General features: G+C 39.9%; 6 protein-coding genes across 8 annotated transcripts; 3 read left to right on the forward strand and 3 right to left on the reverse strand.

The window, feature by feature from the left end:
* Positions 1–1,977: 1,977 nt before the first annotated feature.
* Positions 1,978–3,430, forward strand: LOC106303563 (polyadenylate-binding protein-interacting protein 6). The gene is made up of 3 exons (XM_013739829.1): positions 1,978–2,111; positions 2,553–2,920; positions 3,006–3,430. The coding sequence occupies exons 2-3, from the start codon at positions 2,567–2,569 to the stop codon at positions 3,177–3,179; spliced, it is 528 nt and encodes a 175-aa protein (XP_013595283.1). The 5' UTR covers positions 1,978–2,111; positions 2,553–2,566; the 3' UTR covers positions 3,180–3,430.
* A 459-nt stretch (positions 3,431–3,889) lies between these two features.
* On the forward strand, positions 3,890–5,355 carry LOC106306072 (dnaJ homolog subfamily B member 1). Its single transcript, XM_013742538.1, has 3 exons — positions 3,890–4,216; positions 4,389–4,750; positions 4,811–5,355. Exons 1-3 carry the CDS (start codon positions 4,052–4,054, stop codon positions 5,247–5,249), a joined length of 966 nt encoding a protein of 321 aa, XP_013597992.1. The 5' UTR covers positions 3,890–4,051; the 3' UTR covers positions 5,250–5,355.
* Positions 5,292–9,924, reverse strand: LOC106306071. Of its 2 annotated transcripts, XM_013742536.1 has the most exons (5): positions 9,772–9,924; positions 7,291–9,594; positions 6,986–7,106; positions 6,388–6,447; positions 5,292–6,273 (listed from the first exon to the last, which is right to left on the reverse strand). In XM_013742536.1, exons 2-5 carry the CDS (start codon positions 9,549–9,551, stop codon positions 5,434–5,436), a joined length of 3,282 nt encoding a protein of 1,093 aa, XP_013597990.1. In that variant the 5' UTR covers positions 9,552–9,594; positions 9,772–9,924; the 3' UTR covers positions 5,292–5,433. The 2 variants fall into 2 exon arrangements, with proteins under 2 accessions (XP_013597990.1, XP_013597991.1); XM_013742537.1 differs by lacking the exons at positions 5,292–6,273; positions 6,388–6,447 and adding an exon at positions 6,454–6,836.
* Positions 9,925–10,213: 289 nt separating this feature from the next.
* Positions 10,214–12,346, forward strand: LOC106306408 (serine/threonine protein phosphatase 2A 57 kDa regulatory subunit B' iota isoform). The gene is made up of 2 exons (XM_013743017.1): positions 10,214–11,736; positions 11,814–12,346. Exons 1-2 carry the CDS (start codon positions 10,603–10,605, stop codon positions 12,168–12,170), a joined length of 1,491 nt encoding a protein of 496 aa, XP_013598471.1. The 5' UTR covers positions 10,214–10,602; the 3' UTR covers positions 12,171–12,346.
* Positions 12,272–13,878, reverse strand: LOC106306409. Its single transcript, XM_013743018.1, has one exon. The coding sequence runs from the start codon at positions 13,616–13,618 to the stop codon at positions 12,365–12,367; it is 1,254 nt and encodes a 417-aa protein (XP_013598472.1). The 5' UTR covers positions 13,619–13,878; the 3' UTR covers positions 12,272–12,364.
* A 7,996-nt stretch (positions 13,879–21,874) lies between these two features.
* Positions 21,875–23,311, reverse strand: LOC106304246 (uncharacterized RNA-binding protein C17H9.04c-like). Of its 2 annotated transcripts, none has more exons than XM_013740653.1 (4): positions 23,184–23,311; positions 22,673–23,094; positions 22,336–22,458; positions 21,875–22,050 (listed from the first exon to the last, which is right to left on the reverse strand). In XM_013740653.1, the coding sequence occupies exons 2-3, from the start codon at positions 23,089–23,091 to the stop codon at positions 22,368–22,370; spliced, it is 510 nt and encodes a 169-aa protein (XP_013596107.1). In that variant the 5' UTR covers positions 23,092–23,094; positions 23,184–23,311; the 3' UTR covers positions 21,875–22,050; positions 22,336–22,367. The 2 variants fall into 2 exon arrangements, with proteins under 2 accessions (XP_013596107.1, XP_013596106.1); XM_013740652.1 differs by having other exon boundaries at positions 22,673–23,097; positions 23,184–23,301.
* Positions 23,312–25,221: the final 1,910 nt, after the last annotated feature.

Here is a 25,221-nt window from a genome sequence, read left to right on the forward strand (position 1 = left end):
CGTCATGATACAATGGTTTGGGGCTTCAGCAGGAGTGGTTTGTATGATTCTCAAAGCGGATACAAGCTTCTGCACCTCCTACAAATTGTTGGAAATCCTCTAGCCGCACCCTCCTTGCCTCCTATTGAGAAACGGCTCTGGTCTAATTTATGGAAAGTGAAGACGATGCCTAAGATCAGACACTTCCTGTGGAGAGCATTAGCCGGTGCCTTAGCCGTAGCTGAAAGACTGAGATCGCGAGGGATCCCGGTGGAAACGACATGTAAGTTATGTCATGCACAGCCTGAGACTATTTGTCATGTGCTCTTCCATTGTCCGGTAGCGAAGGAGGTTTGGAGACTATCAGAGTTTCCTATGCCAGCAGCTGGCTTCTCTACAAACTCGGTTTTCCTGAACTTTCATCACCTGTTGGAGACATGTAAGCGAAGTAGGTTGGAGGAGAGAACTCGCTTGGTATTTCCATGGATTCTTTGGAACATATGGAAATCTAGAAACAAATTTGTCTTTCAACAAGTGAACGTAGGGGCAGAAGAGATATGGAGAAAAAGTCAGTTGGAGTTTGAAGCTTGGAATGCGGCTAACGTGGGTGACAAGGAAGACATTGATGAGAATGTGGGTGAATCTGCTTTAGCTTGCTGGCGAAAACCATGTCCAAGTTTCATAAAATGTAACGTTGGTTCGTCTTGGACAGATGCAAACCGAAATTGTGGGGTCGCTTGGCTGACACGGAATCATTTGGGTGTTTCGTTAATCCACAGCCGTCGCTCATACTCAATGGTGGCATCACAGCTAGAGGCTGAGTTGCTAAGTTTTCTGTGGGCCGCAGAGAGCCTATCGACACTGCGACATAAGAATGTGGTGTTTGAATCTTCATCATATTTGGCGGGAGAAGCAGTTTTGAATCCTGATAATTTTCCTATGTTTCATGGGTTGATTGACGTGATAAGAGAGAAGCTGTCTAGGTTACAACTGTGGTCTATAGCTTATGTACACAGCGGAGCAAACCAATGCGCGGAGGCCATTGCTCGTAGTGTGACAAGGGATCAGCGGTATGCTTCGTATGTGGGGAAAAATGGACCTTCTTGGTTATTGCCTATGATTCGTGCAGATGCTGTTCGAGCGGACAATGAATACTAAGAAGGATCTTGAGTCTTGTTTACAGCTCATTTGAAGCATTTCATTATTCTCTCAACGGTGATGGATGCAAACAAAGGAGATGATGTTGGTTTTTAGTAGTTTTTTAATTTCTGGAGTTGGGGGCCCTGTTGGTTTCACCATACTCTGTTTCTTTCAAGATTGTTGCCCTGCTTTTTATAAATCGATTACAAAGCGTTAAAAAAAAAAACTTGAACTCATATAGGACTCTTGGGTACTTGATTAATTTTAATAAGAAAATTGTAATTTTTATATGTGATGATTGAGCTTAACATAGTTGTGTGTCTGTGACTTGACGTAAATTTAGGTTATAATTATTAATTAATCAGAATTGACATAGTTATCTTATCTATGACCTTGATACTTAATACTCCTACATGTCAATGAAATTGAAAAAACGAAGAGCGGTTACACAAGTGCTTTGGATAGTGTTCAAGAAAATTCCAAAACAGCAAAATCGTAAACAAGTAAGAAAATATGAATTCATTTGATTTGACAGCTTAAATTTCGAGTGATGTCGTAATGTAAATTGGTACAGATAATCATAGCATGATCTGATAAAATATCATTTCATTAATTATTAATTTAGTTTCTTAATTTCGATAAATGGTTCAACTCCGTCGATGTCTTGGTATATTAGAGACTGGTTTAAAGTGAACCGGCGAGAGAGTGTATATAATGGTTTACCATATTATTCCCTTTTTATTCAGACACAGATACGACGAGTCAGCCAGTTATTAATAGACACGTCACCATACCGGAGAAAATATCAGAGAGATGAAGAATATTAGAGGAATAACCGGGTCAAGGATAAGATAATTACGTTTCCAAACAGACCCTACCGTGATGCGGACCTTCAAGTAAACGCTTCTTCTTTACGATATAATAAGTCCATTATTGAGAGTTTCGATCGTCTCTCGATCTTCTTCAACGCCTTCGATTGTTTTCTTCTTCTGGTAAGCTCCTTTTCTCTCTCGTCTCTGCTTCGCCGTTGACGTGATCGCAACGATGACGCTCGTGTTCGCTTCTGTTTTATTCGTGAATCAGTTTCTCTAGATCATATAATTTCTGAAGAAAATTTCAATATCTGTGTATTTAGTCTCGCGATCTATGTTCATGTAACAGCAAAACATCGCGTTTGACTCGAGAATCGTTTCCGGGAAGCCATGTGTAGTATCGATGCCTTTAGATTGATTTTGACCTAAGACGTTACGAAGAACAAGCGAAGCTTTATCATATTATCAGAGATTCGTTTTATATCTGTTACGATTATCTCTTTGTGGATCAATGTATGGAGCGAAACAAATCATTCCGATTCGGATTTGTTCTTCTGATTGGAATCATTTTTGGTTTACTGTATGATTGGAGTAATCAGTTTGCTCTCTTCTTTGTTTCAGTACAACACTTAGCGATGAAGCCAGGAGGATCAGCATTGAATCCCCACGCAGCAGCTTACGTACCACTCTCCAAAAGAGAGGGTGCTTCTGCTTCTGCTTCTGCAAAGCCTGCTGCTGCTTCCACACATCACGTGCAGTACCAACCCTATGGAGCATATGGTTATGGAGACCAAAGTTCTCAAATGTACATGCCAAAGACAACATACTCCTCTGACAAGCAGTTGAGGGATGAGGATTTGGAGATGGACATGGAGATTGAGTACCTTTCGGCCACGTTCTTCGATTTGTCACATGAGTCTATCAGTGATGTCTACTTGGCCAACAATGGTGATCTTGATGCAACAATCGAAATGCTGAATCAGCTCGAGGTAATTCATTCACTACTCACCTTACATCATCCCTGCAATAGCACAAGTTTGCGAGTTTTAACCTTTCGGTGTTCCATTCCTACAGATTTACAGTACTGAAGCGCAAGAATACCTTCCAGACACACTGGACATTGGCGATGTACCTGAAACCACTGCGCCTTCGACTTCCTCAGCTCCAGAACAAAAGAATGTGAGTAATGAAGCAAGTGCATCATCAACATCCTCGGGTACCCTCAAAGCTCCTGTGTCTTCCTCCTGATTTGATGAGTCCTTAAATCTGAAGTATTATAAATTTCTTGCAATGGATATGATATCATATGAAGCTTGATGGTTATCTTAGGAGAGATCTCTTTCTATGTTTTCCTCATCCTCCCCTGCTTTGTTTCCTGAGGAGAGAGAGTACAAAAATGTATAGCTATTTTTTTTGGAATATTACGAGTTTGGGTGTTGAGAATTGGGATTGTTCTTATGGTGGACAAAAGCTATGAATCAATAATAGCCTTTCTGCTCTTTTGCCCATTTATGAGTCTTTACTCTCCTCTTTTGCTGCTCAATATTACGACTTATGAAGTGATATAGTATGTTGGCTTCGGTACATTCATTTTTGTTTCGTATTCTAATATTTATCAATGTAACCGATTATATCCATTAATCATTTGAGTAACCTGAAACGTTTGTTTATACTGTCAATGTTATATAGTATGTTTAAGTTCAAAGGATGGAATCTAAACACAAATTTGAGCTATTTGCCTGTGGGTATGTAATATAATAAACGTATGTGCAGCTAGCTACATTTGCGGTCCTATGGTCTCTCTCTCTCTCTGGGTACTATTATCGGAATCATCTAAACACGTCCTTCCTTGAAAAATAAAGGTGTGAGAGAGTGGAGGAAAATAGATTCCGTGAATTTCTCTGCACGTGTGTTTAAACCTGCTCATAATATATGATTTATAGCAATTAAGATCATCTGTGATCTTTTGTTTTTTCCTCTTTCTACAGAGGATTCTACTTCTTTGTTCTTGTTATACACATTTGTTCATCATCTACTGGTGATATCTGATTGTTTCTTCTTGGTTGGTTTGTTCTATATAGGAAGATCAAATTCAAAGTTTAAATAGAATATACAAAAATATGGGTTTGGATTATTACAACATATTGAAAGTGAACAGAAATGCAACGGAGGATGATCTGAAGAAATCTTACAGAAGATTGGCTATGAAGTGGCATCCTGACAAAAACCCCAACACCAAACTGGAAGCTGAAGCCAAATTCAAACAGATCTCCGAGGCTTATGATGTAAGTTTGCGTACTCCCCCCCCCTCCCCCCCATTTTATACATTTCCTGAGATCCAATCCTTTGGCTAATAGGGAGTTTCTTGGGATACAAGTAAAATGTCTTTCCTCATTCTGATTTTCTGAGGGATTAACCAAAACATCCTAAGTTTTCATTCCTTTATTTTATTTTCAGGTTCTGAGCGATCCCCAGAAGCGAGCTATATATGATCAATACGGAGAAGAAGGACTAACCGATATGCCCCCTCCAGGGAGCACTGGAAACAACGGAAGAGCCAACGGTTTTAACCCTAGAAATGCAGAAGACATATTTGCTGAGTTCTTTGGAAGCAGCCCCTTTGATTTCGGATCAGCTGGAAGATCCATGAGGTTTCAATCCGACGGAGGAGGAATGTTTGGAGGAAGAACGTACAGCGATGGCACTGTGCCTAAGAAACCTCCACCTGTTGAGAGCAAACTGCCTTGTACCCTTGAAGAGCTCTACTCTGGATCAACTAGGAAAATGAAGATCTCTAGATCCCTTATTGACACCAACGGGTAAAATTACAAGATCCCTTCTCGTAGTTTCAAGTTTATCAATGCTATTTCTCTGAACAGGAGACAAGGGCAAGAGACAGAGGTTCTGACGATTGATGTGAAACCGGGATGGAAGAAAGGGACCAAGATCAAGTTTCCCGACAAAGGAAACGAGACAGTGAATCAGTTACCTGCTGATTTGGTGTTTGTGATCGACGAGAAGCCTCACGATTTGTTCAAGAGAGATGGGAATGATCTCATCACAAGTAAAAGAGTGACGCTTGCTGAAGCTATTGGTGGAACAACTGTGAGCATCAACACGCTAGATGGGCGTAATGTACCCGTTGGTGTCACTGACATCATCAGTCCTGGCCATGAGCATGTGGTTACTGGAGAAGGGATGCCTGTAGCTAAAGAACCAAGAAACAAAGGTGATCTAAAAATCAAATTCGATGTTCAGTTCCCGACAAGATTGACTACGGACCAGAAGTTCGCACTCAAGCGCGTCTTAGCAGGTTGAACAAGCCTCGAGGTTTTAAAAATCTGTACAAATCTTTGATTGTTTCAAAAGTTTATTATTAAAAGGCTCCATTATTGTAATTCTGTTACAAAGCTACATTACAAGATGAGAGTGAAGTCAATACATGACCTAAACAAAAACACAAACTAATATTACAGAGAGGAACATAAACATTCACACAAAATCAAAATCCTCTGTTCCTACGTGCACTGTACTGTTGTTGTTGCCTAGGTGCGTTTTGATTGGGTCTCCATCCATCTGATGGTCCAGCACCATGTTGTCCTTGTGGTCTGGCCATGGCTCTGCTATGAAATGGAGGACCAGGAGGTGGAGGAGGTGGTGGAGGTTGAATCTGGTGGCCTGAGACTTGAGGTTGCCATTCAGGAATATCGTCATCGTCATCATCCTGACCATTCCATGGTTGTTTACCTGCTGAGTTTCCGTACTTGAGTATGAGCTCCCTTACTTGATTCAAAGACCGAGACTGAGGCACCACTGCTTGCCGGGGAGAAGAAGTAACCGGTGGTGCAGTGGAGGGTTTGAAGTTAAACTCTGGTAAGTCATCATCGTCGTCTTTCACAGCAGCTGGACCAAATCCAGGTGGCAAATCTTCATCATCATCATCATCTTCACAACCATGATTCCCCATACTAACAGCAACAACAGGAGGCTGATGATGATTCTTTACATTCAGACTAGTACTAGACTTTTTGTTTACTGGAGCCAACACTGAGCTCTTGGTGCTAGCAGCAACAACAGGAGGCTGATGATTCTTTAAAGAAGAGTGCTGACGTTTGAATCCTGGCTTATGACGTGAAGCGGGAGACGAGACTGCACGCCTCCAGACAACAAGGCCGATCAAGCCGATGTCGTCTGAACACTTGGCCTCATCGAGGTGGTCCTTGGAGATGACTTTGCTCAGTAAGTCTAGAGTTTCTCCACGTGAAGGGCAGAGGTAAAGCTCCACGCCTGAAGTAGGCTCAGCGTAACCAACTCTTTGGTCAGCAACGTACGACTTAGCAACCTGACACATAAAGAATAGAAAGGGTAAAGACTTTATAAGCAGACAATAATAAATGTCTTGACCAGAATTAGATATATAATTTTAGAAAATAATAGTAATAAGAATTATTATTACCTCAAAAAGGCTGTCACGCTGGCTCTGAGAGATGCCATCCTTACAAACCACGTTTATTACCTGCAAAATCCAAACAAATGGAACCGGTTCAGGATTCAATTGTATAACACTGGTTCCAAAAATGCATGTAACAACAATTTTTTCCTTGAAGAGTTTCTATTTTGGGTCATGATCTACATGTACTTTATGGACCATGTTTTGTGGTCTCGTCATTTTCTGGAAAAGATTATTGGTAAGATTCTATATCCTAAGTTGTTAATGCCACCGAACAATACAACTACAAGTGATTTAACATCCAAAATTTCGTGAATCTGTTTAATACAAAACTTTCAGATTCATCAATCCACAGTTGATTCTCTCTGTGGTCAATAAAGGGCTCGTTGTCTTGTCTCACACATGTAGACCAACCGTGAGCTTTTGCTTTCTGGAAGGCTATCCTATTATTGTGTCTGCATTAAGAATAATGACTTGCAATATTGAGATAGAGATTATGTGGGTCTTTGAATGAATCCTCTCGTAATAGTAGTAGTAGAAGTAACAAACAAGAGGGACTGAATCTAATGCTACAATGATAATGCAAGTAGTAAACTTTGAGTACCATTAAGACACGGCTTCTAGACAATGGAAGCTCTTGTACAAACTTCCCAAACGCGCTCAGTCTCACTCTACCCTTTACCTCCACCATCGTTGGCCACTCGCTTGTCTTTGCTTTCTCACCACTGCACCCACCAAATCCAATCAGACACACAATGTCCAATAAAACCTATAACATATTATATGACCTATTCTCAAGGCTACACTTAGATTCATTCATGTTACTGTACTACAAATCCCAATACAATCATGTGCAAATTTTCAGAAATGCTAACAAGAGATAAAGCTAAGGTAAACTAGGAGACTTGCCTCTTGAAAATTCCGGTGACTGAGACAACTGAAGAGGCACTAGGCTGCAGTATACCCTCCCATATATGTTCTTCTTTAGAGCTTGCAACCAAAGGTGCTTCTTCTTCTGGCTTAGAGACATCAACACCGAGTTTGACACCCACATCCGGTTTTGGGGAAGTTACAATAGCCTTTTGGAGTTCTGTTTTAGGAGAAACACTCTCACAAGCTTCCTTTGGAGATCTCGAAGGACACTTTAAATTTGACACAGCTCCAGAGTCACTCTTCTCAGATGCAGCCACTTCCTCCTTTACAGCATTCCCATGTTGTGGGCTTCCAAAAGGAGGTTCTGTGTTCAGAGACTCCATGAACTCGTCAAGCGATACAATTGGAGCAAGGAAACCCACATCCTTCATCTCATCATCCATCGACAAACCTTGCATTGGATCAGTCTCCTCCGTCATGTCTCCCTTGTCAGAACTTGCCTTCTGCGAGTCATTTTTATTTAAACTGGACTTGGCTTTGGCTCGAGGTCTACTACGTGAGGTGATCCCAGCAGAGACATCCACCATCTCACTCTCAACAGGATCAACCTCCACCTGGAACTCACCTTTATGCGTTTTCCTCACAAGACGACTCACATCAATATCTGCATCCCTCAGGACAACCATCTCAGCCATCTCTTCCGCTTTCGCTTGTCTCCACTGAGAAAGCTCCTTAGAAGCAAGCTCCTCAGCCGTCATGGAACATAATCTCTCCGGAGAGATCTTCCCGGACATGACGCTTTCTCTTAGCTCAGGGTTGTTTTTATCTTTCAAATTGAATAAGAGTGACCTTCCCTTCTCTTTGTACTTCTTGTTAACGCCTCCAAAGAGCTTATACAGTTCCAACTCTATTTTAGATGCCAAGAGGTTTGGATCCTCGTTCTCCTTTCTCCTCTCCTCAAGATCTGAAACAGGTTCCAAAACCCATGAGAGGCCGTTACCCTGTAGAAGCTCATCGCTGGAGAAATAACTACCGCTGAAAGGACCATCGTCACAGGGGAAAACATCATCATATTGAGTTTTCTGTACATCTGATTGGTTAACATAGTTCATCTCTGTGTCATTGGAACTCTGTTGCGGCAATATTCTTCCGTTGCCATCACAGGCTGAGGCAGGTTCATTACTTTCAGCTACTGGAGCACTTGCTTCATCAGTTTCTGTATTCTTTTTCTCTTTGGGAGATCCCTCGTGCTCATGAACCAAAGCCAAGGCGGCTGCTAATGACTCCTTCATTTTCGATCTCAAAGACTCGTTTCCTTCGTTTGTTGACCCTTGTGATGGGCCTGGTTGCTTCTTGTTCATCACTTGCTTCCTCTGGGAAGCGGGTTCCGTTTGCTTCACTTTCTTGGCAAGCACTGGTGGATGTTCTGTCTTGGGGGACAGAGTAGTGGATGATGGCATATGAGCCGGCTCTGAGTAAAATTGTTCTAGCCATGGTCTGTGATGCACTGATTCTACTCGCTTGTTTGGTTTCTCGGATGCAGACTCTGGTGGTAACTTTCGCTTCCCCGTCAGCTGAAATGACCTTGGACTACGACAGGCAGCTAATGATCTATCTATCGAATATCCACGCGGAACGAGAGGTTGCAAACGAGTCTGCAAAGATTGAGAATCAGCAAGAACTGAGGATTGAACAGAGACGCCCTCTGGCTCAAACGTGGATGACATAGGATCAGAGACAGATGCTTCTACGTTCGACTGAGAATCAGCAAGAATTGAGGGTTGAACAGAGACGCCCTCTGGCTCAAACGTGAATGACACAGGACCAGAGACAGATGTTTCCACTTTCAACTGAGAATCAGCCAAATCAGAGGGTTGTGAAGTGATGCTCTCTGGCTCAAACGTGAATGACATAGGAGCAGAGACAGACGTTTCCACTTTCGACTGAGAATCAGCAAGAACACAAGGCTGAGAAGAGATACCCTCTGGCTCAGATGTGAATGACGAAGGACCAGAGACAGATGATTCCACTTTCGACTGAGAATCAGCCAGAACAGAAGGTTGAGAAGAGATGTCCTCTGGACAAGAGACGGATGTTTCCACTTTCGGCAAGTCCACGTTGCCACACGTTAAGCCGACAGGCTCCTCTTCTTTAATGTCTGAAACTGTCATATCCTGAACAGGAAGATCGTTGGATCCTATCTCAACCAAGTTCGGATCTTTAAAAGTATCTGGATCCGCTTTCAGACTCTCCTCCATGTTGGTAGAGATTTGCTCAGCTCCCATATCACCAGACATGATAAACCACCACAGCTGCTTACTACAACATTCACTTCAACAGCTGTATTGACAAGCAAAAGTAATATAAAGACTCAGACATTTCCAAAGTTTATACTTTCCCAGTAAATCCGATCCAATCCTAAGAACACATATATCAATTGTCAAACCAAAAAATTTCAACCTAAGAAAAAATCTAAACCGAACTAGATCTCGAGAATACTAAACATGACGACCATACCTTATAACAGGATAGATATACAGTTCCACCACGAATCAATCGGAGCAGATAGACGCAGAGTGAGAATCAAACCCTAAGGATTCTTCTGGATAGAGTTTCAGCTGTTTCGGTGACAAAACGAAGGAGAAGAGGAAAAAAAGACGAGAGTTCGTGTCTTCTAGAGACAGAGGACACATGTCATGTGGGATGTAATATACATACAAGGCCCAAAATTAGGCCCAAAACATATATGGGCCTTAGCTACTTAGGATTCCTTCTTAGAGAAATCCAACGGTGAGCGTCTTATCAAACGGACGCTATAATTGCATGAGACATGTCGTTTTTTTTTTTTACTTTTACTTTTTCTTTTTTTAATCAACTGCATGAGACATGTCGTTATTGGACAAAACTGCTGTTTTTTTTTTCCGATAAGAATAAAATCCTGTCATAAAATTAAAGTTTTGCAATTAATTATTTTTCCTGCAATTTGAGAAAGGTATCATCATAATAAGTTTCTCCTCGATCCAAACTTTCTTCTTCAATTTTCTCTCTAAATTCAGAAAATTTCCTCTTATACAATCTCTCTCTCTAAATAATGTCCGTGGTGAATACAGGAATCATGAGATTGAGATTTGATGAGAAAGCAGGTAATGATTAGGGTTTCCATGTAAAATTGGGGATTACAAAAAGTGGCAACCTTTCTTTCGTTTCGGATCTAAACCCACATTCCACGGAGATCTCTCTCTCTCTCTCTCTCTTTAGGGCTCTTATGTGGATTTGAGCTTTCCTCACCTCTTAATCAATTCTCTCATCACTGCTTTCTTGTGTGTGTGTTTGGGGGGGGGGGAAAGAATGTACAAGATATTCCTGAGGAAGAGTAAGCCTTCAAAACCCGACTCATCAGAAGAGCTCTCTCCTTCCAGCTCGGATCCGGTTCAGTTACCCGGAGCCAACGGTGTGGTCTCCGCGCCGCCCGTTCGGTCCAACTCAGGGAAGCGTATGTCCTCTGCCGTCTTCCCAGCGAGCGTGGTTTCTGGAATAGAGCCTTTGCTTCCCTTCAAAGACGTACCAAACTCCGAGAAACTGAACCTCTTCGTCAGCAAAGTCAGCCTCTGCTGCGTCACGTTTGATTTCTCCGACCCGAACAAAAACTCCATCGAGAAGCTTGTGAAGAGGCAGACTCTGCTGGAGCTTCTTGACTTCGTAGCTTCTGGTTCCGTTAGGTTCACCGAGCCGGCTATTCTCGCAATGTGTAGAATGTGCGCTGTGAATCTCTTTAGGGTCTTCCCTCCCAGTTACCGGTCTAGTGGCGGTGAGAATAACGATGATGATGAGCCTGTGTTCGACCCTGCCTGGCCTCATCTGCAGATCGTCTACGATCTCTTGCTTAAGTTCATCACCTCTCCTTGTCTAGATGCCAAGATTGCAAAGAAGTATCTTGACAATGCCTTCATTGTGAGGCTGCTTGACTTGTTTGATTCAGAGGATCCTAGAGAGCGAGAGTGTTTGAAGACGATCCTGCATCGTGTCTACGGTAAATTCATGGTTCACAGGCCGTTTATCCGGAGGGCGATGAGCAATATCTTCCACCGGTTTGTGTTTGAGACGGAGAAGCATAGCGGAATCGCCGAGCTTCTTGAGTTTCTGGGGAGTATAGTGAGCGGATTCGCGCTGCCTTTGAAAGAGGAGCACAAGATCTTCTTGTGGAGAGTGTTGATTCCACTCCACAAGCCTAAGTCTCTTGGGAACTACTTCCAGCAGCTGTCTTTCTGCGTCACTCAGTTTATAGATAAGGAGCCGAAGCTGGGGAGTGTTGTGATCAAAGGTTTGTTGAAGTTCTGGCCTATCACTAACAGCCAGAAGGAAGTGATGTTTCTTGGGGAGGTTGAGGAGATTGTTGAGGCGATGAGCGTGGTGGAGTTTGAAAAAGTGATGGTTCCGTTGTTCTGCAGGATTGCTTGTTGTGTCAACAGTTGCCACTTTCAGGTTAGGTTTTCTTATTCTCTCTCAAGTCTTGAAAGACAATATAAGGTTCTAAAGTTGAACCATTTCATGTGATTCAGGTCTCTGAAAGAGCGTTGTTCTTGTGGAACAACGATCAGATTGTGGATTTGATTGCGCACAACAGGCAAGCCATCTTACCGATCATGTTCACTGCCTTGGAGAAGAACGCTGAGAGCCACTGGAACCAGTCGGTGCTGAACCTGACCCTAAATGTGAGGAAAATGTTCTGCGAAATGGACGAGGCTCTCTTCATGTCTTGCCACGCACGCTTTCAAGAGGACGAGGCAAAGCAAAGTTCTGAAGCGGAGAAAAGGAAAGAAACTTGGGAAAGGTTAGAGAAGGCAGCAAGTGTGATGCCTATAACTGGAAAGACAGCTGTTCTAGTAACTCCTTTAGCAACCTCCATTGCCTGCTAAATTCTCAGCAGCAAAACATCAGAAGAAGATGATGGAGTAGTTGCTGTCCTTTGTAATATTATATAGTTAGCTGTGTGGGGTTTATGCTAAATCTATTGCTTCCTTTAAACAGCTTGGAAGCAATGAAACATATATATATCAAACTCTTTGTATTTAATTTAAGTTTACATTGTTCATCTCAAAAGCACAAAACTTCATAGACTAAGGTCATGTAGATAGAATGTTTTCCCACGATAAGTGATGGTCTTTTCTTCAGCTCCAAGGCACCATAAATGTCCTTGCAGGTTAAGAGTCTCTTTCATTCCTGCTGTCTCCCACACAAACTCAAACAGACCTAAAGCTCTATCTAACTGCTTAACCCCTCTCCGAACCATTTTCTCATCCGCTGAGGTCAAGATCCTCCCCATGCTCAAGCAAAAGAACTCCCCCTTCTCCTCCTTGTAGAACCCTCCGCAGAGATCAACCTCGATGTCACGCACACTGCCGTAGAGAAAATACACGAGGAGAGTGAACAAACAAGGCGAAGGACTTCCCAGCATCTTCGAAAGCTTTCTATGCACGAGGTGCTCTTGGTGTCTAACCTCTCTGAATCCAATAGTGTTGTCCAGAAACACGTCTTTGATCTGTAGAAGCCCTTCTTTCATCGACAAAAGCTTCTCCAGATGGTAAAAGTCATGCTCGAGGAGGTACCTTCTCAGATCATTCACCATGTCGAGAACATCTTCCCACTTCGCAGAGGCGCTCGCCTTTGCGTAACGAGCTGGCACAGGCCGCATCCAAGAAGTCGAGCTCTCGACTTCATAAGAAACCGATGACTCGGATAAGAACTTGAGGCAAGACAAAATCACTTGCTGGCCCAACTTCGCGCCTTGTGTCTTCTTCTCCTCGCTATGTTCGAGTAACCAATCAACTTCTTCCTTGAGATTATTCAGTATATCTTCGAGAGCACCTCTCCAGATACGATACTGAGTCACCTGCGAACACACTGTGCACCTCACCATCTTCCTCTGCTGCGAAGAGATGTCAAGAAAGTTGCAAACTTTGGTCAGTGAATTCACCAGAAACGGCTCTCTTTCGCTTGCAGTACCGAAAGCTAAGCGCCCTCGTCCCTGTTGCTTGAGCTTCTGCTGAAGTGAAGGAGACCCAACGAAGATTCTAGCTAAAGACTTGAAAGCTTGCATCTTTTGTTTGATAGCGTCATCATAGACGATTACGCCATTGATGTCCTCGAGCTTCCCATCGACTAAATCAACGTCTTGCAACGCACGTGTTAGTTTTGTCAGAACCGAGAGTTTGTTTCTGTACCATTCGCAAGGCAGTGCTTCTTCTTGGGAACCAACAGAAGAATGAAACAGGGCATTGACTGAACGGGAGAAGCGACCTGGGCTTGCCCTGAAACAGAGTAGAGAGTTTAGATGCCTTGTTATGTGATGTACATTACCCAACATTTGGAAGCGACTTCTCTATTGGGAATTTCAACGAACAGTTTGAATGCAACTCTTGACCCGAAGAAACATAGGGTCTTTAATTCATCTACGTGTATGATTCTCTGCCAAAGAAATCAAATTTGGTATGCGGGAGCATCTGTATCGTGAAAAGGAGTGAAATGCGATTTGTAAGAAGAGAAGGGAAGCTTCTGATGACGAGTGAAGCTATGAGAGAGGAGATGAGAGATGGAAGTGCTGGTTATGTTTGGATCGTAAATGGGCCTGAAGAAATAAGAATTTTAAAAAGGCCTAAGAGCCTTAATCATCGAATCGATCACGTAAAAATGAAGTACAGACAAAATCTCATTTGGCTATAAAACAGGGCAATTCTCTCAAAGACTTTTTTTTTTATGTCATAAAATAGAGTTCAAAAACCAAAATAACCAAAATAGATTTTTTTATTTTGAAAATTTTAATATTTTTTTAGTTTTTAAAATTTAAAATCATACCCTCAAAACTCCACCCCTTAACTCTAAACCGTAAATCATAAACTCTAAACCCTAAATTATAAATCATAAACCCAAATACACCCCTTAATAAAACATTTTGGTCATTTTGATATTTGAGGTTTATATTTGTGATAAAAACTTTTTTAGGTATATCATAGGAAATTTCTCCTTTTTATGTGTTAATTATTTTTTTTTCAAGAAAAAAAATTAAAGATGCATCTATTAAAAACACAGACCTAACATTCGGGTGTGAGGTACATCCCACGGATTTACCTTCTTCCGGATATTCAATGGACCGAAAATCTTCTCTCGGGTATTCAAATGAACTGAAATGCAATAGTCTATATCCGTGGAATGTGACCAGAAAAATATGACTTAATTTCGCATGACAAATGGATCGAACTTAAAATTTGGTGACATCTTAGATCCTTCCCCTTACCACTGCCACTTGACCGCAAGCTCCAGTCTTTATATGTTAATTATTGTTCATCGAAATCCCGTAATGTGGTTTCATATACATGTTTCTTCGTAAAAATATATTTCTACACATATTCACAAAAACCATGATTCTTTTCTTACGTAACATGATAATAAAATGTAATGTTTTTGTTGCGAATCATTACGTTGTCTCTTTAGCATTTTACCCTTTAATAGTGATTTATGCATTAGAAGTTCGAATCTTCTTCTACATATTTTTGTGTCATTCCTACGGATTTTCAGTATGTTGTTTTAAAATAATAGATTTTCATATTATAAAAGAAGGTATAGTATTTGATCATGTTTATTACCTTTCATATAAAAATTATAAGATTCTTGAGTCGGACTAATTAATTAGATCTAAAAATGTTAAATGAACCTCTTAACTCCTGCGGATAATTCGATTTTTAGGTAGAATTGTACATACTCCTGGCCATGACAATTGCATACTTTGCATAAAGACGTAAATCATTAGGAAGAATGTGACAAAAGCAAAAGATATAAGAGCTTAGAAAGATGAACATGCTTGCTTTCTTTTATGTGGGGTAAAGAAATTTTTTATTACTTTTGGAAAAAGTTACTGAAATTTTCCCCAAATTTACGAACTTAGTATTGTTTTTAGTGTTTTGTAATAATAAGTTGTTTAAAATTGTTTTGTGAGGGTGCTTTCTAAAATGGATAAAAAGTTAGCTTTGCTATTGCTTTTTGTTACAAAAATTTGACTTTAACAGTTGAATTTTTATTTTTTAACAAGTGATGTACACTTTACTTATTAGAATTGTCATCGAGGGCTTCTCTCGCTCATATATCACTAAGAAACACTGATTGCGTAGTTTATATTACTTATTTAGTCGGTAATCATGTTTTAGTTAACATGGATTGTGGAACTATGACTAAAGGTATATATAAAAGAGTCCCACGTATTAGATGCGCCATCTATTATTCTCCGCCAACACTCAAGCAGTGACTCCAGTTGACAATAATTTATAATTTAATGATTTCTTATTGATCTTTAGGTAATTGTGAACTTATGTGTTTAGTTAAGCTGTATCAACATGACTATGCTAGTATAAGAAAACTGTGTTTAACTTCATAGATCAATTATTTAGGAGTTATATATGCAATACTATTCAGAACAGCTTTATTAGTTTTTTTCTTCTCGTCTACAATTTGTTTTCCTATATAAGTTCATATAGTGATACTAACAGCACTGCATATTAGTAATTAGGTTAGGGCTGGGGGAAAAATACTTTTAACCAGGAATCTGACTCAACCTCTATCAAAAAAAAATCTGATCCAGTTACCAAAAAAAAAAAAAAAAAAAATCTGATCCCGAATTCCCGATCCGATTTGTTTCTAGAAAAATATCTGAAAGGAGCATGACACTAAACATTTCGAAAATCAGATAGTACTCGGTCCAAACAGAAACTCAACCTAGTATCGTAAAAACTATGAAATAAACTAAATTCATTAATTAGTTTTGGGTAATCTAATACATTTGAGTACTTTCAGAGAGATTGAAACGCTTTTATACTGGATATTCTGATAATGCAGATTATTGTAGAATAGTTTGAATAAGTTTATATCATAGCTTTTGGATAACTCAAATATCTGTTGCCCAAAAATAAGGATAACTCAAAGATTATTTTTAAAGGATAACTCTAATATCTTAAAAATATATATATATTTTTTTTGTTCTTTCGTATATAAGTTAAATTAAAACATGATCTGAACCAAACATAGGAAAAACCAAATTAGATTAAAAATAAAAGAATATCCAAATTCGATTTATGAATATAAACTGAAGAATTGATAAACCAAACCGAGACCCAAATTCCCAACCTGATAGGTTATGAACTTGATTGAGCTTGTCTTTGAAAATGTATTTATTTACTGCAAATCAAAGGGTTCAAATCTCAGTGCGTGGCATTAAAGCAATGTATGTAAATCGAATATAATTGATGGTTTTGGAATTCAAAGTGAGAATGATAATACCTAAGACGTACTTTCACTTCACTAATACCAAAGAAGAATAAAATGATGAATTAAACTTAAAGTGGAGAAAAAAACGAAAGATTCTTTTGTAAAAGCCAATTAGTGCAACCTTTAACGGAAAAATAAAAGCCAAGCACTGGATTATACTAGTAGCAGACATTAAAGACGGGTTGTCTTCTTTTTTGACTCGTTTGATGATAATCTTAAGTACACCTCTATGAGGTCAATGAATGAGGAATCCTATGCAAAATGCAACGTGTGTATGGACACGTGCGTAAGCTTGTAATATCGTTCTTAACAAGCAAATCTTCCCGTAAGGAACAGTATATAAAACATTTATGAATCAAAACATCCTTTTTATAACCAAATTCATTGTAAGGAAAAAACCTTAATATACAATAGTTAAACCTTTTTAGACGTTATAACTCCAACGAAATGTTTATCAAAATTATTTTAATTAGAAGTTGGAAATTAATCAAAACGTCAAAGAAGCGATATGTACGTTTTTTTAACCACTAGTATTATAGGAATGCTAGTAACAGAATAATTACTTGGTCAGCTTGCCATTCAAATTACTAGTGACAACATAATTACTTGGCCAGCTTCCCATTAAACTAAAGAAGAGAACTCAAAGAATTTTATTTTCTATTTGGTGGTCAACCCATCCTGATCAAGCCACCTCATAATAGGAATGCTCGTTCATAATATATATGCTCAATTCATGTCTGTCCACCTTTGAGAAATTCAAATTTCATAATTATTCACTCCCTTTTTGAGGCCTTGGATTGAACAAAAGGTTGTGCTGTGGTCCATGCATCTATCCATTTCAAACACGTACTGGAATTGTTGTTTGGTTTAGCGTAAAGAAAAATCTACATCCCTCCTAAAATTTGTATAATACAAACTAATTGAATAATGAAATATGCATGCAATTTCGATTTTCTGCCATAGAAACTGAAAATCTTAGTGTTTCGTACGATAAACAACTCAAGAGCTTCAAAGTTTGATGAAAATCATAATTGCGGAGTAAGAACTAAGAAGGTAAACACTTTATCAAAATAAGAATACATTAAAGCAAACGTACATAGTAGGAGATCGATATAAGAACAAAACACTTCCTAATTTTACTTGATTTGCTTACATTCAAAGATAACCAGACAAAAGTCCTACGAGATATGAAACGAGACAAATCAACATTAAAAATAAAAACAAATCACGACATAAAGGGCCGTTTTCTTGCTTCGGTTCTTCACTAGTTTTATCTCTTCTAACGTAACCTGCATCCAAATTGTTAGTAAAGAGTATAAGGACTATATTGTAAATACAGTAGAATACGTTTTACCCTACTTTGTACGTATGTATATATACTTCTCCTATAAACTGTATTGAGCCTCCAATTCTTTATGGTATCAGAGCCCTGATCTGACCTAAACTTTTTTTTTTTTTTACGTCTTCTTCCCTTCAAATTTTCTTCCCTCCCCTTCTTCTCCAAACTTCATCATGTCGGCTACATCACACTCATCTGAAACCATCACCATCACCACCAACTCAAACACCATCGTCAATGTTAACATGTCCAATGTAACAAAGCTCACATCCTCGAATTTCCTGATGTGGAGTCGCCAGATCCACGCTCTTCTCGATGGATATGATCTCTCTGGTCATATTGATGGTTCGATCGCCATCCCCTCCTCCACGATCACAACAGACGCCGGCGTTTCGACGAATCCGGCCTACAACCTATGGAAGCGACAAGATCGCTTGATTTATAGTGCTCTCCTTGGTGCTATAACCACAACGCTGCAGCCGATCCTCTCCTCCACAAATACGGCGGCTGAGATCTGGCGTACTCTATCGGACACATATGCTAAGCCTAGCCGAGGTCATTACAAACAACTCCAGCAACAACTCAAAGCTGCTACGAAGGGTGACAAATCGATCAGTGAGTATGTCCAAGGACTAACAGCCATCTTTGATCAACTTGCTCTCTTAGGGAAAGCAGAGGATCTTGAAGACCAGATTGAAGCAATTCTCGGGGGTCTTCCTGATGATTACAAGACCTTGGTTGATCAGGTCGAAGGCCGTGATTCTGCACCCTCCATCCCGGAGCTCCACGAGAAACTCATTAATTTCGAGACTAAGCTCAAGTCAAAACAGGCTCCTCTGCTTCCTACACCTGTCTCCGCTCACTACACAAACCCGAGGGGCACTGGCAACAACAACAACAACACTTCTCGACATCAGAACTACAAGCGTGGTGGATACCGTGGTGGTGGACATCAAACTTGGCAGCAGCAACATTTTCAACCCACCTCCAACACAAACACTCCACGGGGCTACCAAGGAAAGTGCCAGATATGTGGTGTTTTCGGCCATAGCGCACGGAGGTGCTCGCAACTGCAGACACAAGCGCTGGCGTTATCACAAGGAGGCAGCTCTAACTTGCAGCACTATCAGCCTAGAGCAAACGTTGCCAGCTCTTTCCCCTACAACACAGCTCCTTGGTTGCTTGACAGTGGGGCTACTCATCACCTCACATCTGACTTGAACAACTTGTCGCTGCATCAACCATATCATGGCGGAGATGAAGTCGCAATTGCAGATGGCACAGGGTTACAGATCACACATATTGGTTCAGCTTCTGTCCCTACTCCATCAAAATCTCTCAAACTTAAAGATATTCTTTGTGTACCTGCTGTTGATAAGAACTTGATATCTGTTTACCGGCTTTGCAATGCTAATCAAGTTTCTGTGGAATTCTTTCCGGCTTCTTTTCAGGTGAAGGATCTCAGCACGGGGGTCCAGTTGCTTCAAGGCCGAACGAAGAATGAATTGTATGAGTGGCCTATGTCTGCGTCAACCAAACCCACTGCCCACGCCACTTACCCAGACACAAAGGCCACCCTAGCCCAATGGCATCTTCGCCTCGGACACCCTTCACCATCTCTTCTTCGTACCATTGTTTCTAAGTTTTCTTTACCATGCTTTTCAAACTCTGTTTCTGTTTCTCCTTGCAATGATTGTCTTCTCAATAAAATTCATAAGCTTCCCTTTCAAACAAGTTCAATCAAATCTTCTCAACCTCTTCAATATATATTTTCAGATGTTTGGCAATCCCCTGTTCTTTCCTCAGAAAATTTCAAATATTATCTTCTCTTTGTTGACCACTATACACGTTATACGTGGTTATACCCTCTTACTGCAAAATCCCAAGTCAAAGATATATTCATCCTATTCAAGCCTCTTGTTGAAAACAGATTCCAAACCAAAATTCAAACTCTCTACACAGACAATGGGGGCGAATATATTGCTCTCCGATCTTACCTGGCCACTTCAGGGATCTCTCACCTAACCACACCTCCCCATACTCCTGAACATAATGGTCTTTCTGAAAGGAAACACAGACATATCGTCGAGACCGACCTCTCTCTCTTATCCAAAGCGCAGATGCCTCTTACTCTCTGGCCCTGTGCTTTTGCTACTGCGGTTTTTCTTATTAACCGTATGCCTACCAAAATCCTAGCCGACCAATCCCCTTACCAAAAGCTTTTCAACCAAGTCCCAAACTATGCTAAGCTTCGCACTTTTGGCTGTCTGGCTTATCCCTGGCTGAGACCATATGCCCAAAACAAGCTAGAAAATCGATCCCTACCATGTGTCTTTATCGGCTATTCTCTAACCCAAAGTGCCTATTATTGCTTAGATCCTACAACCAACCGTATATACACCACTCGACATGTGCGGTTCAATGAAACCCAATTCCCATATCACTCTCTCACTAAACCAAAACCAGCTCCTGAACCTATTCCAACCGACCCACTGAATCTCTTCCAACCTCATACCTTCATCCCTGCAACTTCGCCACTCATACATTGTTCTCCGCCGGCTGCGAACACTGTACCTTCGCGCTCAGAAACTCCACCTATGACTCAGCAGTCGCACTCGTCGACTTCTACATCATCTCAGTCCTCCGCAAATGATGTTACACCATCCCCGCCGACTGCACCTGTCCCTTCGGCACCGGTTACAGTTGCACCACAGGCAATGACTGCTCCGACCTCCCCGTCACCCGCGGACACTGTCTCTGCTCCGCCACAGCCTGCTGCAGCTCTACCGCGTCATCCTATGACCACACGCTCTCGTAACAACATCCTCAAACCAACGACCAAGTACAACAACTCTGTTCAGCTCCAATGTGATCCTCACTGGATCCCAACAACCTGGCAGCAAGCTATGAAACACGCGCATTGGCGTGCAGCTATGAGTTCTGAATTTAACTCCACCAATGAGAACCATACTTGGGATCTGGAAACTGCAACTGCAACAATGAATATTGTTGGCTGCCGCTGGGTATTTACAATCAAGTATCATCCTGATGGTACGATTGATAAGTACAAGGCAAGGATTGTTGCTAAAGGGTATCATCAAAAGCCTGGACTTGACTACACAGATACATTCAGTCCTGTCATCAAGTCTACGACTATTCGTATCATTCTTGGACTCGCAGTGAACTGCGACTGGCCTGTGCGTCAAATTGACGTCAATACGGCCTTTCTTCAAGGTCACCTGAAAGAGGAAGTCTTCATGTCTCAACCTCCTGGGTTCCATGATCCGAACAAGCCAACCCATGTGTGTCGTCTTCGCAAAGCTCTCTACGGCCTCAAACAAGCTCCCAGAGCTTGGTACTCGGAGCTCAAGACATTCCTAACAACGATTGGCTTCAGAAACTCTTTAGCAGACGCTTCTCTCTTTATTCTTAAGCATAACGGTGATTATGTTTATTTATTGGTGTATGTTGATGACATACTTGTTACAGGAAGCTCCTCTACTCTGGTTCAACAGATCCTCATGCTATTTCTCGGAGGTTCTCCATTAAAGACATGGGTAATCTTGGTTATTTTCTTGGTATTGAAGCGATCAGAACATCTCGAGGGTTACATCTTATGCAGCGGAAGTATATTACTGATCTTCTTACCAAGACTAACATGCTTAATGCTAAGCCTGCTGCTACGCCGCTCCCGTCATCGCCGAAACTCTCCATTAAGTCTGGGACACCTTTGGCTGATCCTCATCCCTCCTAAAATTTGTATAATACAAACTAATTGAATAATGAAATATGCATGCAATTTCGATATTTTCTGCCATAGAAACTGAAAATCTTAGTGTTTCGTACGATAAACAACTCAAGAGCTTCAAAGTTTGATGAAAATCATAATTGCGGAGTAAGAACTAAGAAGGTAACACTTTATCAAAATAAGAATACATTAAAGCAAACGTACATAGTAGGAGATCGATATAAGAACAAAACACTTCCTAATTTTACTTGATTTGCTTACATTCAAAGATAACCAGACAAAAGTCCTACGAGATATGAAACGAGACAAATCAACATTAAAAATAAAAACAAATCACGACATAAAGGGCCGTTTTCTTGCTTCGGTTCTTCACTAGTTTTATCTCTTCTAACGTAACCTGCATCCAAATAAAAACAAAGGATATGTCAAAATACCTTTTCACTCATTAGGTCTCAAGGATTATATTAAATTAAAACAACCGTACCCTTTTGCACGTAAATTACTATATGGATATATATATATAAGGCACGAAACCATCGATCTTTTATTTTGCATATTTTCGGGTTGGTATATATATAGGACACTAGCATATAAATTTTGAGGACATAAGATGTGTGGCTTGTGATTAGAAATTAAATTTATTGTTGAAATGAAATTTACTAAAGAAAGTCTAGTAACAAACCATTTTCTTGAAGATGACGAAGAAAGTTAGGACTAGTAGGGTGAATTGGTGGCCGGTTCCTTTGGGGCGTTGCACCTGAAACACTCTGACCTGCTTGCGAAGTTGTGTTCATTGCAGCCTGGCCTAGATACAATAATACAAACACTAATCGGTTTCTACATAACCAATCACTATCTACAACTTTTATATATATATAAATTTTAAACATGAATGTATATACTAACATATCTAAAACGGTCATTTTAGCTTACGCAAGCCCGCGCGCATGCATGAGTTAAGGATATTACGTGCCAAATATATATTTTCATGCACTTTGCACACTGAACAAAAAAAATACCTCGAGCAAATCCAATCTCCAGATTTCCAAGAAGAACGGCCCATGCCGCCTCCACCAGCACTGCTGCTACCAAAACCAAAAAGGCCGCGTCTCGGACCATCACTCATGTCTATAAACCCGGTGGCTGCAGCAGCAGCCGAGCGTGACGACTCATCTTTTGCGGCACCACACGTGAAACAGTTGGACCTGCTTGCAAAATTGTGCGTCCCGCAATTTCCAAGGTTGCAGTACCAATCACCTGGTCTCACGTCAGGCCCGGTGTTGAAAGCAAAAGAGCTACTGATTGGACGGCTTGTGAAATTACTCACTAAGTCGGTAATGCCGCTCGTCCTTGGCTCTCTGCAGCGTTGACAGGAATCCCTTCTCTGGAAGTTGAGGTGGCTACACAATCGGCAGTTCCAGTCTCCTGGCCTATTCATCTTCTTCTATGGCCCCATAGAGAAAATATAATTACAGAAAATTAGAAGCATAAAATACAAGTGTAACTTTATATAGTATTTGATATGATTACCTGGGAATGTTAGTTATAAACAATTAAAGAAAGTAGAAGTGAGTAGATGAGATCTGTTAGAGGATACAAATGTGATGTTGGACTCCCTCGTATATATATATATCGACAAAGCACAAGGCTCTTCCTTCAACAACCGGGAACATTTTTTGAAGTAAAAATTTAGGGTTTCAATTGGTTTTTACTTTCTTATTTTTGTTTCAGCTTTAATGCATTTCCTTTAACGTAAACTACGTTTTCCCAAAAGAAACAAAAATAATCTATACATATTGAGGGCTTTATATTTTTCTATCATTTTAGACCCCACTAGTTTAAACAAAGGAAATATATTAAAACAGCAAGGTTAAAGCTTCCAATACCAGCCGTTTTCGTTATGCTTCTGCTTCACAAAAGCTAAATACATATTGCCAAATTCAATATTCACATTGTTGGACAGATGTTTGTTTGCATGTAAATCACTAATTCATTTGTAGCCTATTCCCTTGAAAATTCACCAATTCAACTTAGGTACATGGGTGCATAATATGTTCTCGTGCGTGTCAGGAGCAAAAAGGATACAGTCAGAAGAAAAATCAGAGGTAGCTAAAGCAAAAGTTGCATGGCAACAGTTTCAAGGAACGTATCGGTTCCCTTAACCACGAAAATTAAAGAAGGGAAATCAAACATTAATGAAATATTTACTTCTCCCTTCTTTAATTTTAGTCTTTTAAGTTTTAATGTTTCTTCCAACATTGTAGTACCGACTTTGTCGTGCATAGATAGATCTTGTTCGTGATTCTCAAATAAAACCCAAGGAAAACATCAAAAGCTTGGATTAAAGAAAACAAGAATAGTTGAATGGTAAAGGTATAGTCTCCGAGGTTTAAATATTCTTGACCATCTTTGTGTCCTTTGAATTTGTCTACTAAAACATAATTTCATATACTTTGTTAATTCCTTTTCATTTATACCTGCAGGTTACAAATTTTACATATTGTCGCTTGTGGTACACTGCAATCGCTGCTTTTTATTTACAGTCATTTCACCTTTTCATCTGTGTATGATAAATTTAACTCTCCATCCTTCAAATATAAAGAATCTTGTTATTGAAAGGTAAATATGTCTGGCTAAAGTAAAGGTGCCTCAGTTGTAAGATAATAAGACAAAAAACCACAGCAAGGTACATGTGGAATGCCATGAATGATTAATAACTTTTAATATAAATTCTCAAATAAAATTATATGGATATTAAGAAATATGGAAACTATTTGTCGTTTCTTTAGTTTTTAAATTGGGTTTGCTACAATACAAATGAATTTGCTGTTACAAAGACAAGTAAAATCTAATAAATTAAATATCCCCAAAGTATATACGTAAACCGTTTTCAGATTTGAGATATGCCCCAAAAATACTTACTCGCAATATATTATATAGTTTTTATGTACTTGAATTAAAATAACGATGAAGTTATTTTTCTTAAGTATGTTACCGACAACTAATTCGCTTTAAAAGTCTTTTGTAAGCTAATTTAAAAGTGCTTATATATGGAAATTAGCACATGGATTTAGATATATCAATTTTTGATTAATCTAAAGATATCTCAAACTTATGGAAATGTTCATAATAATCTTAAAAAGATGTGTAATATACGAATAAACTCTTTTCTGAATATATAAATGAAGCCTAAAATATGATTTTATATTCACTTAATCACACATATTTAATGTTTAATATCGTGAAATTGCTTCAAATATATATTTTTAAAGTCTACGTATCACTAAACTAGTTAATTTTAGCTACAACATACTTTTACGATTGTTTTGTATACGAGACCAAGGGCCTTATCCATAACTCCACGTAAAAGCTAACTTGAAACTGTGTAAAATAGCGGGTGATAAAGTACCATATAATATATGTGGAAGAAAAAGGAAAACGGGAAGAAGGAGAATATATAAGAATCACACTTAATAATTAGTAAACCCACCACATTGTCTCGGGGAATGGTAAAGAAAAGACTGACGAACACAAAAGAAAAGAGAGAGAATCTATTCGATTCTCTTTG

Source organism: Brassica oleracea, chromosome C7, assembly GCF_000695525.1.
Source record: "Brassica oleracea var. oleracea cultivar TO1000 chromosome C7, BOL, whole genome shotgun sequence".
NCBI classification, from domain to species: domain Eukaryota; kingdom Viridiplantae; phylum Streptophyta; class Magnoliopsida; order Brassicales; family Brassicaceae; genus Brassica; species Brassica oleracea.

Bases quoted from the DNA above. Each gene is read 5' to 3' on its own strand.
- LOC106306071 (XM_013742536.1), bottom strand. From the start codon at position 9,551: ATGTCTGGTGATATGGGAGCTGAGCAAATCTCTACCAACATGGAGGAG. The intron at 7,107-7,290 runs GCAAGTCTCCTA...TGGTGGGTGCAG, and splicing joins GTCACCGGAATTTTCAAGAG to TGGTGAGAAAGCAAAGACAA. The intron at 6,274-6,387 runs GTAATAATAATT...TTTATGTGTCAG, and splicing joins AGCGTGACAGCCTTTTTGAG to GTTGCTAAGTCGTACGTTGC.
- LOC106306409 (XM_013743018.1), bottom strand. From the start codon at position 13,618: ATGTTGGGTAATGTACATCACATAACAAGGCATCTAAACTCTCTACTC.
- LOC106306408 (XM_013743017.1), top strand. From the start codon at position 10,603: ATGTACAAGATATTCCTGAGGAAGAGTAAGCCTTCAAAACCCGACTCA. The intron at 11,737-11,813 runs GTTAGGTTTTCT...CATGTGATTCAG, and splicing joins TCAACAGTTGCCACTTTCAG to GTCTCTGAAAGAGCGTTGTT.
- LOC106304246 (XM_013740653.1), bottom strand. From the start codon at position 23,091: ATGAATAGGCCAGGAGACTGGAACTGCCGATTGTGTAGCCACCTCAAC. The intron at 22,459-22,672 runs GTATTTTTTTTG...TATTGTATCTAG, and splicing joins GGAGATTGGATTTGCTCGAG to GCCAGGCTGCAATGAACACA.
- LOC106303563 (XM_013739829.1), top strand. From the start codon at position 2,567: ATGAAGCCAGGAGGATCAGCATTGAATCCCCACGCAGCAGCTTACGTA. The intron at 2,921-3,005 runs GTAATTCATTCA...CCATTCCTACAG, and splicing joins AAATGCTGAATCAGCTCGAG to ATTTACAGTACTGAAGCGCA.
- LOC106306072 (XM_013742538.1), top strand. From the start codon at position 4,052: ATGGGTTTGGATTATTACAACATATTGAAAGTGAACAGAAATGCAACG. The intron at 4,217-4,388 runs GTAAGTTTGCGT...TTTTATTTTCAG, and splicing joins AGATCTCCGAGGCTTATGAT to GTTCTGAGCGATCCCCAGAA. The intron at 4,751-4,810 runs GTAAAATTACAA...TTCTCTGAACAG, and splicing joins TCCCTTATTGACACCAACGG to GAGACAAGGGCAAGAGACAG.